The sequence below is a fragment of the Suillus bovinus genome, assembly GCF_016758785.1.
Source record: "Suillus bovinus strain UH-Sbo-P2 chromosome Unknown EDB93scaffold_49, whole genome shotgun sequence".
Taxonomy (NCBI): Eukaryota; Fungi; Basidiomycota; class Agaricomycetes; order Boletales; family Suillaceae; genus Suillus; species Suillus bovinus.
The window spans coordinates 45,165-59,671 of NW_024542105.1; the positions used below are offsets into that span (position 1 = coordinate 45,165).

Here is a 14,507-nt window from a genome sequence, read left to right on the forward strand (position 1 = left end):
TGCAAATATATCTTCCCTGCGTCATACGTAAGCTATCATCTCGCTGTTCTCTTGATTTTTGCTGACCACTACAAAGACCACCGAACTTCATTTGCGGTGTAGGCTGTATTCTTCATCATGGAGTAAACCTTGCCAGGTCACTATGTTGACACGGTGCTCTGATCGCTCACGCAATGGGAAACACTTTCCTGTTCCCGAGAGCCTCCTCGATTGTGCAAGCGTGCAGCCTTATGTGCATAATTGTCTTGTCACCCTGCGTGAAGGAAGACACATATATCAATTTTCTGTTTTCTTCAAGTGGCACTGCCGCCTACGAACCAATCCGCTTCTCAGCAGTAGTGACAATATATTCCGAGGTGATGCAGTTGTTATGAGGATTGGTGTTAGCACTGGCTCCATTGTGAACATGCGAGGCAGGGACAATTCACTTGCAGACTTCATCATGCATCGGTAAGCACCATCACTGGAAAGTGATTCCAGTCCTCATTGATGAAACATTCATTAGTTTTATATGAAGTATCATACACTACCCTCAAGCGAAGCTCCCATGTACTCTCACCATTGTGAAGCTGTTGAGTACTCGGGTAAACCACTGGTTGGCTTCCAGGATCATCAGCAGCTTGGCAGCAAGGTAGTTTGATATGAAGTAATATAATTATTTGTATTCAATACATTATAAAGTTTGCTGTGATGGTGCTGTTCTTGTCACCAGCATCGTGAAAGAATAGATAAATTTAATAGCAGACAATAAGTTTAAGTAGCAGGCAAAACTTCGTCGAGACTTCTTAAATAAGGTCAAGGGTTTTGCCATTCCGTTAAAAAATACACGAGTTGCACATCTAGCTATGTGTCCTTTGTCGAGACTTTAAAAGAAGGTTCATTCTGTTTAGAAGATACACATCCATATTCAAGTAAACGTAGTACATGGGGGTATAGGTGAATCTACTGTAGATTAGATACTTTCGATGTATTTTTCTTGGTCTTGGACTTGCCCACGACCATCCTTGCCTTCTTCTGCCTAGCACGGCCTGATGTATATTTCAAACGTATCATGATCATATCATTTAGCGGCCAAAAGCCCTCATAGTTTTCCAAGTCCGGAAAAGCATCGACAGCCTGAAAAATAATAAATTCTCGGACAATTGCCATCTGTGGTCTACTTACTTTGTCACACACAACTCTCAGGAGTGCATGGTCTTGGGAAGAGGCACACTTAGTCGTATTGAGATGTTCTTCAATGAGATTTTGCATAAGTTTCTGGCGCTAATGAGCAAATAGGATGTTGTGTGAGAGCACATTACTCACCTTGAACTTAGCATATGCCCTTGGGTTCCAGTCTAAGGCCTCATTAAGTGTGTATCATCCATGCCCTGGACGACCTGGTTCACCAGGGGGCTTTGGTATCTTCGAATCGTCTGATAGACTCTCATTTGAAGTTGATGAGCAACTGTCCGACATCGACTCTAGTGAACTCAAAGACTCCGAGGGCATGGGTGTCCGAGAGTTGGAACGTGAACGCTCGAACAAAACTTTCTTCGAGTATAGCGAGGAGTCAATTTAAATGGCCGTGCTGCAAGTTTGGACTCTGGCACCACCGTGTCCTTGAGTTGTGTATGAGGAGGATCAAGAGCACTGATTTTGGAGGGAAGAATCTCAGTCAGCAACGAGCATAGTTGAGCTGGTGAGCGCTGTCAAATAGTTCAAAGTTGGTCCGTGAGCATAGGAGGGAAGGGAGGTGGAGCGCCAGGCTCTTGATCATAAAACTGCAGAGACAGTGAGAGTTTTGTTAGGCATGTTGTGGTTTTGGTTATGGTGACGTGAGTAGGGATGACAAGGGCAGGGTCAAGATATTGGGTATGAACTGTAATAACCTCTGACATTTATGACCAACCTATACCATTCAACGTAATTCCCAATAAACAATAAAGACAGTCAACAAAAGAGTGGCTTAATGGGATCGAACAAATAAGTCCTGAAATAACAGAAATGTTACGTAAAGTAATATGAACTCACAAAAGAACGAACACAAGTCGGGAACCAACAAATGGCTAGGAAATTGCACCATAGAATCAACGAAAAAGTTTCTAGTATAAGTAGGCTGTGAGCATGTGAACTGGCAACTAAAATCAAATCACAACAATGTCTTTTTTTGCTTCGTCACTCTGGGCAAAAGGAAAGCAACACTTCAGACATCAAACCCGCCTTTCTACTTACGGCAGGTCCATTCACGCCCATGCAATATCTAATGATAGCCAGGCTCTTGCATGCGGTGGTAACTTGACACGCACTTTGTTATGTGAGGCTGCTAACAGATGGCAGGAACCGAGGGCGTTAAACTCTGGGATATCAAATCTCGAAAGAACTTACATGCTCGACTCATCATCATGAGTCCCGTGGTACGATCAGCTGCGCTGTCTGGATCACAACAAGACAGGGTATGGCAGCAACCCTTTGTTATGGAACTGGGCTGGGTTATATTGTATTTTTACATTCGTAGCCACATAGACGTAAGAGGGTCCTGGTATTATTGTCGAACCCTCAACTAACATCCGATAGATGCAGTATCAGGAGGCCTGCGCTAGGAGGCTTGGATCGGGCTTCGAGATTACCTGTATGGTGTGGGATTCAACGTCCTCCGAAGCAAATACACGGATTGCAGTGGGAACAAGGGACAAGATAGTTCAAGTCCTTGTTCTCAACCCGAATTCACAGCTGCAGGCTGTGTTTTCGGTGAGACTCGACAACACCATGCCAAAGTCCGTAGCATTTTCAGATAATGGATGTGTATATGTCTTTGGACTATACGACGGAAACTTCATCAAGCTGAGAGCTGATGATGGCGCAGTGATAAAGGAATACAGCTGCCAATCGGTCATGTAAGAATCTACAGCGCATTATCAACTGATGTATTACTGACCTTCTTTCAGCGGACACGCAGCAGTGAACCAGAAGAGGGGCGTGTTCGTAGTGGACAATGCCACTGACGGTTTTACTTTATATTGACTTGAAGGTGACGAGGAACCAGTTCGAACATTTGTGACTGCTGTTCCGAGTGTGTCCGTCCCCAAGCAGGTGGCATTTGGGGCAGAAGGAAGATTAGTCATCAGGGGGAGCGACCATGGATCAGTGTATGCATTCGAGAGGAAATCAGGGAAGGTATTCGAGACTCTTTGCCACTCCAATACAGGCTTGGTACAGACAATAGCGGTGGGTGACAGATTCAAAGGGTGGGATGGGCACTGATTATTTTCCACAGACACACGATGTTGACGGGCGCTGTATAGTCGCCAGTGCTTCACCAGTGCTAGGCCGCGGAAAGGCTACAATCAACTTATGGTCCTATGACTACGGCACAGTGAAGGGAACTCTAACCTCGGAACAATACTGGTCTACATCGCGTATTGTTGCATATGTGTTCAAGATGCTGGTTCATTTTGGGGCCTTGGTGGTAATCATCTGTTTTTTGCTAACAAATTACTTTGTAAGTCAAACAGTGGCTCATCAGCAGTTGAAAATTCATACCTTCACAGAACACAGCGGAAACATGGTTGGGAGACCTCACCCAACATATGATAATGACTCAAATGCTCCCCTTTTCAGATAAAAGCTTCTTTCGCGGTGCTAAGGTATTCAATGAAGTACCAGAAGCCCGATGTAAAGAGTAGATCTGGTCTGGGCTCCACTGAATGTGAGTCCCTAGTCCTGAGGGATGCGAGTATGCTTCGTCCCAAGAGACGACCTAAAAACTACCTTGATAATGCAAGGGAAGTCTTACACAGTTAGAGAGTAGACAATATATTGGAAGAAAACCTCTTCAATGCTCGTCCGTAGTTCCGAGACTACTTCCGAAGTACCGAGAAACTTGTCCGATGCGACCGAAGGTCGTCTGAGGCTGCGAAAGTGTTGTCTGAAGTAGCACGATGCCTTCCGAGGCTTGCGAAAGCTGTCCAAAGGTCTATATATGTCGGTGTGTCGATGTGTCGGTATGTCGGTGTGTCGAATAACAGTATAAGACTTTTGCACAATGTCCGAAGTCCGGAACAATGCTAATCTATCGGGGCTCGAAGATAAACAAAGTGCGAACTGGGCAGTGGTTTAGCCAGACAATCATTCCGAATGAACTAGGATCAATTGTGCAGTTTACGATTATACCGAGGTGACTCTACTAATTACTACTCGAAGTACGGGAAGTGAAGTGCCCTATCAGTAGCCAGCAAGTGAGATTATATCCTACTTCCGTGAGAGGCCAGAATATGTAGGCGAAACTAGTAGCGAGATAAGCAAGTCCGAACCTATGTAATAAGCCGCGAGGCGTGCAAGAATACAAGTATACATGTAATAAGCCGCAATGCGTGCTGCTTATACGTATTCCAAGGCTCCTGACAGGATGCCGATGGTATTGTTATCCATGTAGTACTAAGATGTAGTCAACATATAGTCAGAATAAAGGAAAACGCACCAGCGAAGTCAAAAGGACAAGGATAGGACATGGTATGGTAACTTGCGAGGTTCGGACGGGTCTCGGAACATGAAAAACTGCCTGCAGAAGGTTCTGACAAGTGTGCACGGCCTTCGGAAGGTCAAGGGAGGTCGGGGAATGGTATGAACATAGGTATTTGATTGCCTGGTTTCGAGCCCAGCGCCACGGCCATCGTTACACCGACACAAAGTACCAGAAGCCTGACATGAAGTACCAGAAGCCCGACACGAAGTACCAGAAGCCCGTTACGAAATACCAGAAGCTCGTCAGGAAGTGATCGAACAAAACCAGATATTGATGTTGCATCAACTGGCAGGGAAACTTATCCAAGTCATTAGGGAAGCTATGAAAGATGGGGATGTGGGTGAGGATATTGATATGACGCGACACGAGGAGATTTCCGCAGAAGCAAAAAGGGTATTTTTTGATGTCATGAAGGAGAAAACGACGGTATCGGAATGCGACACTATTCAGGGAAAAAAGTCTTTCACTTGCGACGTAGAAATTGCAGAAATGTTGTAGTCCTGTAGCATATTAATGTCAGCTCGTGTTTGTTGTAAACCCCTCCGCGTATAACGTGGAGGGATGGGTGGAAACTAGCAACAATCACCTGAAGGGTGGAACAGCATGTGATGGGCATAATAATCCTACCAGATAACAGAATGAGCATAGGAATAGCCAAAGGCCAGAAAGAATCGCCTGACAGGCAAAATGGCAAGAGTTGGGCGAAGGGATGTCCAAAAATCAGAGAGCCTCTAGGGTGGCATGGGCACTGAGCGCCATAGCGCTTTGCAATTGGTGAGAGGACTGGACGATGGAAAAAAGCATGCAACAGTACAAACTGTTGCACGCGACAGGCCGAGAATGGGTTGAGAGAACACAGCAACAGTACAGACCGTTGCAGGATTGAGAGAACGGGGAACACGCCAACGCCTAGCAGTACAGACCAGCTAGGTGATGAGAGTCCGAGTCGAGGAATAAGCAGATGGTTGACTTTGACAATGAGTCGTGTCGTTGAGTGATACACATGACTTTGTTTGCGAATGTTTGCGAATGTTTGTGCTTTCTGACGCTTCGCACTCCTAGTACTGATATTTGCACTAGCTTATAGTACCTCAATATTCAACCTCCACTGGCGCAACGGTCTGTACTGTTGCGTCATCCCTTACCCCCTCCTCCTCGTTTGACACGACAGTGGACTTCGACTTCGATGTGACAGTCTGTACCGTCGCGTCTCTGGACTTCGACATGACAGTCAGTACCGTCGTGCCTCTGGACTTCAACTGCCAGTGGCGACGATCTGCACTTGCACTGTTTTCGCATTGATCCCCATTGATCCCTTATCTTCCCTCCTCGACGGGGATTTGTCGATGCAACTGGTCTGTACTGTTGTTGCAACTATCCTTTGCCCTCTCCTCCTCCGATACGACGGTCTATACTAGTTCGAGACATGAGTTGGTATGTATCTAGTACATCAAGCATGTCACTATCCTGACTCAATTCCACATTTTTCTTATAGTGTCTCCATGTCACTCATCTATGTTTAGTCGCAGTTGTATCTGGGTGGGTACCTTGTACTTCGTCGCCACCGTTTCTTATTAAAATAAGATTGCAGTTGTTCTCTTTTGTTCATACCCTCAAATAAGATTGCATTGCTCTCTGTTCTCTCGGTCAATGTCGTAAGTTACGTTTCTTTCCCCTTGTACTTCTCCATTTAAATAATCATTTCAGGCTCTGCCTGTCTGCAAGACTCGCAACACGACCCATAGACGACGAATGGTTCATACTGTCATCGCCGCCAAGCTCATTTTCGCTCGATGCCCACATCTCGTGCAGCGCTCACGCGGTGTGTGTGCGAGGAATGCATTAGAAAGGGAGGATACGACGAGAAAGGTGCACCAAGAGGGGTGCTAATAGCAGAACATTCAATCTCGGCCCATCTCCAGCGTGTAAAGGCAGAAAGCCTTTTGTCTACCATCGCTGGTGAATCTTCCATCTCCTCTATCACCCATAATCTCGGACATTTGTCCCTTACTGCGGATCATTCCCAGCCCCCATTGCTCACATCTGCGACGACAGCATCAACCAATCTGGATCACCCAGGACCATCCAATGTTCCTGCTGTTCCTGTTGCCGCTCTGTCAGATAGACTTGAGTGGTTGAAGCTGTCAGATTCCATCTCAGCCCTGCCGATAAAAAAGGCTGACAGAGAGACTACATCAAAGCTGAAACACAGTCAGCGCACATTGAAAGCATTGCAGATTCTTGCAAATATTGATTCCCAGATTCAACGGGGCTTTCGCTTATCATTGCATCCCTACAACCTTGATAACATTGGTCGCGAGCTAGCTTTGCTTCGCACAGCCATCGAAAACGTCAATGGAGGGGCAGATGTTGTAATTGCCCAAAAAAAGGCAATTGTAATGCAGATGGATGACTTGGCTACCCAGCTCGCCAGCTACCAGGATGTGCGGCAAGTACCCCTCGAGATCAATACTGGTAAGTCATCAGTACATCAATAATGATTCCTTGCTGACCGTTTAATAGACGCTCTGCAGCAAGCCCCAGTTGACTGCTCAGATGAGATCAGCCAAGTCATCTTATTTCTTTGTGTGGCATGCAGAGTTGTCATGGGGGTCAGCAGGCGGAGCTGTGATTTCATTATAAAGATAATTTCCATCATATTGTTCCTCTCGTTTCGGAGGTCGGACGGCAGTCTTAGCTCCCTACACTGAAAATATTCTCAAGCAAATTTCCCTGACCTCGGAAGGTGCAGAGACAAAATTTCATCTCAGCGGCAAAACCATCGTGTACGCCGTCTGTAACTGTCATTGCACCTATCCTCCAACGTATGTGCCAGGCTCTACGACTGCAAGATACCCCGAACATTGTACGCATTGTCCTACACCCGAGACCGAATGTGGCGATGCTCTACTTGTTGGCACTGAAGGAGAGCTCCGTCCGAAGAAGGTCTTCTTATATCACGACTTCAAAGATTATCTTTCGGGTCTCCTTTCTCATAGAGATGTGGAAGCCGTGATGGATGAAGCTTGTGATGATCTTATGGACTCCATTAACTCCCCTCCTCCACCCTTCATCAAGAATCCATTTGAAGCCCAATTCCTACAGTCAGTTTGGTGGCCCTGAAGCCTGAGACGCTTTTCATTCAATAGAGGAGAGGAAGGACGCTATGCTTTCACCTTTCATGTAGATTTCTTCAATCCCGAAGGGATGAATGTGCGGGGAGCTAGCACATCTTGTGGAATCATCTCCATGGCATGCTTGAATCTGCCTTTAGATATCAGATATAAGCCAGAGAATATGTACCTTGTAGGTATCATTCCCAGCCCAAAGCAGCCATCTCTCGAAAATCTTAACCACTATATCCAACCGCTCATCAATGACTTAGTAGATGCATGGGACTGTGGTATCAGATTTTCCAAAACCACATGTTACCCTAATGGTCGACTAACTCGTAGCGCTGTCACCCTCATTGTTTGCAATCTTCCTGCTGCTCGTCATGTCTCTTCTCTGGCTGGAGTCAGTAGTCATTTCTACTGCAGTGCATGTAAATACCACCACAAGTCTACTTATGGAAGGGTGGACTGCGACAATTGGGAACCTCACAATAGAAACGAACTTCGAAAATATGCAGAGCAGTGGCGAGACGCTGCTATGACCTCTGAGCGTGAAAAGCTATTTAAAGCTCATGGTGTGCGTTATTCCGAACTTTGGCATCTAACATACTGGGACCCTTCACGGCAGCTAATCATCGATCCAATGCATTGTCTATTAGAAGGTCTAGTCCCATATCACATTCACAATCTCCTCGGTTTGACTTTGCAGTCACATTCATCGACATCGGCCTTGCCCGCATTTTCGCATAACTTTGGTGAAGTACCTCTCGGGATGATGTCGTCCAAGGAAATGACGCAAATATCCACGATTCATGCCCTCCTTGTTTCCCAGATTGTTTCAAAGAATGGACAACTGGACGAGTGTTTTGACGCATTGAAAAAATCTTTGCTGCACAAGAACATGGGCGCGTTGAAGTTCGTTTGCAATACTTTGGGTTGTGTTCCGCAGAAAACTGGTAGAACACTGAAAGTTGATTTCATTAAAGCCCTTCTTGACTGGGTAAGCTCTCCATTCACCATGTCCATTGTTCTAAGTTTCTAATGATTTTATACAGCGTTGTGAACAGCCTTTAGCTGTCCCCAAAGAAGAGCATCACTTGGGCATGACAGAAGTACTTCGACACATTCACAATGTCATCTGAGACACATCTATCCCTACTTGGTTGGGTTCTGTTCTGAGTAATTTCGGTGGGGCATCGGCTGGGACACTCAAGGCTGATGAGTGGTGAACACTCATCATGGTCTACCTTCCCATCGCCCTGGTGAACTTGTGGGGGGCCAGTACTTTGCACTCCTCTCCAGAACTGGCTGCCCGCCTCCAAACTGTTCTTGACCACACCATGGAGCTGGTCTCTGCCGTTCATATTGCATGCGCACAAACGATGACTGCAAGGAGGGCACAGTCTTATTGCTCATACATTGTTAGTTATGTCGGAAAGTTGAAGGAGGTTCATTCTACCTCCTCACTGTGTCCGAACCACCATGCAGCTTTCCATATATACAACTACCTTCTCCTATTTGGCCCCTGCCCACTCATGGTGGTGTTTTCCTTTTGAGCGCCTGATTGGAATTCTCCAGCGGCTTCCCATAAATCACAAATTTGGTAGGTCACTATCAGAATACAGAATGGGCAAGTGGACTAATGGTCTCTAAGGGGAGTTCGAGAATACAATGCTTTGTTCATACATCAAGACTACAATGTTTTGCCGCTGGCTTGCTCGACTGGATTGTCCGCCTGCCGTTCAAGAGTGCAGGGACATCTTTGACGGCGTATATGCACCCAAGAGTTCTCAAAATTCCTCCCAAGAGTTCGCAGAGGACCCCATGAATGATACTATTCGAGTGCCTGACTGTGCAATGACTAGTGCTGTGCCTGATGACCTATATACCCTCCTGAGACGACGAACAGCAATTCTACGTGCGACACTTAAATTCGACAGTGTTATATACAGTAGGGCATCTACACACTTGGGGAACAGCCAAATTCTCTACTACCCCCGAGGAGACCGGACATTGACCCCTGTCCCTGCCAGCATCAAATACATCTATGGCACGCTGACAGGAGAATTGGTGTTTGCTGCACAGAGACATCTCCTGCTGGATCCTCATTACAACACGATCAATCCCTTTTCATTTTATCCAGACTTCCCTGCAAAAATGTACTTGACGGGGTTGGAGAGTCGCCTAGAAAATGTTAAGGTAACCTGGGTAGTCAGTCATTTTGCGTGATGCACAGTTTCCAGCCGTCACACCGTGATTCTAGCTCTATCTCATGATTAATCAGTATGTAGTTCTAGTTTGTACATAGTTCTAGTTGTGTACAATTTGTACATGAATATATATGTTGCTAAATTTCGGTCTGATTGCCATTTGTCCTTCATGAGTGGGTGACGATTGAGTGATGAGTGGGCGATGATCAGGGCAATTTATTTTGTCCGAAGGCGAAACTTGAAGTTTGGCCATCACATTTTGCCGCCAGTGTAAATTTCAAATTTTGTGTAGCCCCTTATTGTTCGACAAAACTTAAAATATTGGCAAGCATATCAAACTTCAAGTTTCGTATGAAGTTGTATGCGATAATTAAACTTAAAATTCAAGCAGACGCCGGAAATCAGATTATATTTCTTGTTTAAGTTGAGGTATAGTCAGTGACAACATGGCCGTGGATATTTCATATCTTGATTGGCGTCCAAAACAATGATTAATTTTGAAGTTATATGTCCCTCTTTATGTCAATTCAAACTTCAAATATTTTCTTCACATTTCGTACAACGTGTAAACCTATCCTAAATATTGACAACCCCGATGTGACAGTGAATACGTCATTATACTTCACAAGCAGAATGCAGCTGCCATTCATTAGAGAAACACAATATATATTCAGTCTTGCTCACTTGGCCGACACGCCGCCGTTCACTGGAAGAGAGTGTCCTCTTATTCTTGTCTCGTCATCGTGAACCATACTTCGGACATGGCTGTTTGAGTTCAGATTGCATCAACTTTTCAAGCCAGTACTTATGTTCAGTCTTGCTCACTCGGCCGACACGCCACTGTTTACTGGAAGAGAGTGTCCTCTTATTCTTCTCTTGTCATCATGAACCATACTTTCGGGCGTGGCTATTGTGCTTTATCTAGCCTGATCATCAGCTTTTACTCGACTCTCCTTTTAAGTGTGAATTTGAGCGATATGAAGATCAATTCCTAATCATCAATCATTGTGAGGGGATGAGGGAGTGGCCTTGCCTTTACAAAGCCAAATTCCCGCTACCTTTAGGTAGTGGGTCTTTCCGGTCAGGTTTTTTTGTGATTCTATGGGGCATTGTGTTTTGGAAATTGATCAGTATACAAATGGCGATAAATTCACACAGTGGTTCATGCATGCTTGCGCTGTGTTGTTCCAGTTCTATACCTTTGCCTGTTTGATGTCCATATTCTATTGTTACGTCCCTTACTTTCAAGGGTGTTGACATCATCGCCTCATGCAATCATTCTGTTTCGTTCTCTTCTGTAACTGCTGCAACTACTCACTCGGCGCCTTCGACGTAGCAACATCATGCCAGATGTTCGCATTCACGCTCTCATCTTTATTACCGATGGCATTATCAATCTTTCAACAGATTTCTTGTTTCTTGTTGTCAATGATGCATGCAGTGATGTTGTTTTTGGTTGCGATTGGTTAGAATATTGTTGGAATATAAGTGACAATCATCGCGATGTTCAACTGCCTGAACATCCGTGTTGTTTTTGTTTGTTCTTTTCTTCTCCGGTTCACAATTTACTGACATAGATGTAGTATGTTCAGACAATAACGGTTTAAATTACGGGTCATTCATGCCAGTGAAGGTTTATACTCCCAGTTTTAAATCTGCTGATTCCGTTAAAGGAGAATATCTCGTACGAGACATGCTGTTCTCAGCTTCCACAACGGATGCTACTCAATTATTACCTCTTCTGCGGAATCATGGACTCGAAAATGATTTTTCACCAGAACAGATGAACATTCAGGTTTTGCGACATCTCCTTTCTGGAGTCTGTATCCACGCGGGAGCAGGGCGAACCGGTCCCAAGGCTTGTAGACTCATTTGTCGAGCGTTTTCGGATGTTCATTCATTGCTTGGTTATATAGTTCGAGAGGTATCGCTTTCATTACCATCTGTATTATCTGTCGCATCTCTTAAAGATATTGTTGGTGCTGCGGGAGAACAGAATTCGCTTATTCATGTGAATCGTGCCAATTTGATTTGATTGCTATTCCTTCGATGTGTGAAGTCTTCGGAAGATGATGTGCTGTTCAAAGAATTGTTTCTCGGTTTCGAAACTTTATCTCATTCTTCTTTACATGCATATGCTACACTTCATGGCATACAATTTCAATTGGCAGATTCATGGGAAGCTCTATTACAGATGTTGATGCAGCATTTGTCTGATGGCAGTTGTCTGCGTGGAAAGGATATTTACGATATATTTGGCTAGGTAGCGGGCTTTGTCACGCATGTGGCCTTACACAACTTATATAATAATGTGATGGTTGATAGCAAAATTGGGTGACTTCCTGTAGGCAAAAATAATGCGGTATAGAATATAATTTCATGCTTTAGGAAGATGTGCCGCGATGCCGGGTGTCATTTTGTTACCGTTTGAAATTCAACAAGGGTCTACCCCCCCCCAATAAACTTTAAATCTGGAGGGGGGGTATATCCCCCCCTACAGATTATTCTAACAAGAATAAAGCCACATTTCGCCTTTTTGGACTACTCACACCAGCGATATCCGCCGACATAATCTTACCGCGTCTTACCGTGTGGTACCTGTGCAGGCTGCACCGTCCTGCGCCGTTCAATACTGCAGCTCTCACACATCACAGATCCCTCATAGGCTTTTACATACTTACCTTGTTTCTATAGGCATTGGCTTGGATAATTTGTGGGCACCCCAACTACTATGAGCCTGACACTAGCTCTCACCACAGGGACAGCCCTGCCACCCTGTCTCAATATCAATGTACGACGGACAACTGGCGTCCAATGCAAATGTCCCCTCAAGAAATTTTCATTCTCCAACCCTGCCTTCTGTGTTTGGTTCACCTTGTTGAACGACAACCATTTCAGGGCCCTTTGCATTGCAATATATTGGCATGCAAGCCCAGAACGACGACCTCCAATGGACGACAGACTCCTGGCATATAAAGAGACACTGTCGAGGAGTACAAGGTAAGCATTCGTTGATCTGGGTCCTTCCTTTCTCTGATACTACACTTCGTTGAAGTTCCACACTCATGACTATCAACAAGTTGCACTACAATGGCGCTGGGAATGCGTACAGTCGTGACCACACTGGAGCATGGCAGCTACACCCTGGGATCGCACAGACGGTTGCACGTCTCGCAACCTGATCCTTTTGCACACACTGGGCTGAACAGTACTGTGTCACTCACTCCGAGGACCAATGGAACTTGCCCCCAGGGTTATCAGGTATGTTTCACTTATCATACCATATGTTTGACTGAACGTGCAACAGACCCAGCCCACTCCGCCATTCACCTATCCACTTGACACCCCAGCCCAATTCTCTGCCCAGCGTCGGCACCACCCTTCACCTTCACCCATTGCGAGTGGTTTGCAACTCACTTGGCGTGAATCTGACCATGATACCATTGACCCTGCCCTCCGGCCGCTGCCTCACAGTGCCGATCTGGACTTGACTGACCCAGTGGTCATTGCCAAGGCAAATGGCTATACTGCTGCCTCGAAAACGGCTGGTGCCCATCAAAAGGCCCACACCACCAAAGGAAAGGGCAAGGGAAACTCACAACCCATCAAGTGTGCCCGTGAAATCACAGCTGATGATGATGGCAATATCAGGGTCAAGTGTGGGTGCCCGTCAGGCTCTAACAATTATACTACTGCTGACATCAATGCACTTCTCGACTTGGTCGAAAGGGAAAAGCCACTGTTACGACTTGGATGGTATCTGTTGGCGACAGCTCAAACAGAGCGTGTGTCATCAACGGTCGAGGACGTCCTTGGGCTAGCCCAAGGTTAGGGGTCTTACTTGGCGAGGCTTCGGCAAGTAAGATTTGATGCCTATGTCCAAATCGGGTAGCTTACGTCAAGCGAATGCTAGACGATGAGCTGTATCTGCCAAGACTTACAACACCCAAAGGTTAATCGTAAGATCGTCGTTAATTAGAAGGACAGAAGTCCGACTAGTTAACAGGGGCTTTGCTCGTCGACGGAGTCAATGAGTAAAGATCGAGACTATAGGCTTATCCACGAAGAGCAGATAAGAAGATAGAATATAGACTGCTGGCTAGGCAGAGGGGATCACTCTGGTGAGAGTAGGAGGTCAAGAACCAAGTAGATTCAAGTTAGAGAATATAGTACATGGTAGCGAGTTTATATAGAGGACAGGAAGCATATTAGTGGGTGATAACTCATACTACCAAGAGAGGTAAGTGGTAAAGGGGATAACCATAAAAGGAAGGCATGTTCGAGGTGAGACACGAGTGAATCCTGAACGTGCGGATAAGAAAGTGAGTCAAAGATCAGAATAAGAAGTGAAACACGCAGGGGCACAATCGTGCAGCTGCGGAGCTAAATATAAGTAACATGTGCGACTGCGCACTGAGTCAGAGATCAAGAAAGGGAAAAGGGCAAAGGGGATGCGTCGTGCATCATATCATAGGTTACCGTCCAGACGGTAAGGGCGAAGGGACTGTCCACAGGATCAGTCAGGTGGTGGAACGGAGCATGGGTATGCTTCGTCAGCGAACAGATCCGTCCAGATGTACTGGCTCTGCTGAAGCGACAAGTAGAGAGCGAAAGGGAATGCGAGGATGACAAGGATGACAAGGGTAAGGTCAGGGTAAGGGTATGATGCGAGGGCTGATA

The 14,507-nt window shown here is 45.7% G+C and overlaps 6 protein-coding genes across 6 annotated transcripts; 5 read left to right on the forward strand and 1 right to left on the reverse strand.

Moving 5' to 3' along the window:
• Positions 1-73: 73 nt before the first annotated feature.
• Positions 74-454, forward strand: EDB93DRAFT_1089642 (uncharacterized protein; the record flags this gene model as incomplete). The annotated part of the gene is made up of 1 exon (XM_041446223.1): positions 74-454. A coding segment is annotated over one exon (381 nt), but the record flags the coding sequence as incomplete, so codon positions are not given.
• A 488-nt stretch (positions 455-942) lies between these two features.
• Positions 943-1,491, reverse strand: EDB93DRAFT_1105818 (uncharacterized protein; the record flags this gene model as incomplete). Its single annotated transcript, XM_041447544.1, has 4 exons — positions 943-1,116; positions 1,165-1,263; positions 1,306-1,337; positions 1,380-1,491. The coding sequence occupies 4 exons, from the start codon at positions 1,489-1,491 to the stop codon at positions 943-945; spliced, it is 417 nt and encodes a 138-aa protein (XP_041305305.1).
• Positions 1,492-2,139: 648 nt separating this feature from the next.
• EDB93DRAFT_1252684 (quinon protein alcohol dehydrogenase-like superfamily) lies at positions 2,140-3,665 on the forward strand (the record flags this gene model as incomplete). Its single annotated transcript, XM_041453320.1, has 7 exons — positions 2,140-2,272; positions 2,320-2,507; positions 2,557-2,876; positions 2,928-2,986; positions 3,011-3,207; positions 3,257-3,481; positions 3,531-3,665. The coding sequence occupies 7 exons, from the start codon at positions 2,140-2,142 to the stop codon at positions 3,663-3,665; spliced, it is 1,257 nt and encodes a 418-aa protein (XP_041305306.1).
• Positions 3,666-6,297: 2,632 nt separating this feature from the next.
• On the forward strand, positions 6,298-7,136 carry EDB93DRAFT_1105820 (uncharacterized protein; the record flags this gene model as incomplete). Its single annotated transcript, XM_041447545.1, has 3 exons — positions 6,298-6,979; positions 7,028-7,074; positions 7,104-7,136. The coding sequence occupies 3 exons, from the start codon at positions 6,298-6,300 to the stop codon at positions 7,134-7,136; spliced, it is 762 nt and encodes a 253-aa protein (XP_041305307.1).
• A 1,719-nt stretch (positions 7,137-8,855) lies between these two features.
• Positions 8,856-9,846, forward strand: EDB93DRAFT_1252686 (uncharacterized protein; the record flags this gene model as incomplete). The annotated part of the gene is made up of 3 exons (XM_041453321.1): positions 8,856-9,038; positions 9,106-9,220; positions 9,272-9,846. The coding sequence occupies 3 exons, from the start codon at positions 8,856-8,858 to the stop codon at positions 9,844-9,846; spliced, it is 873 nt and encodes a 290-aa protein (XP_041305308.1).
• Positions 9,847-12,917: 3,071 nt separating this feature from the next.
• On the forward strand, positions 12,918-13,659 carry EDB93DRAFT_1252687 (uncharacterized protein; the record flags this gene model as incomplete). The annotated part of the gene is made up of 2 exons (XM_041453322.1): positions 12,918-13,088; positions 13,135-13,659. The coding sequence occupies 2 exons, from the start codon at positions 12,918-12,920 to the stop codon at positions 13,657-13,659; spliced, it is 696 nt and encodes a 231-aa protein (XP_041305309.1).
• Positions 13,660-14,507: the final 848 nt, after the last annotated feature.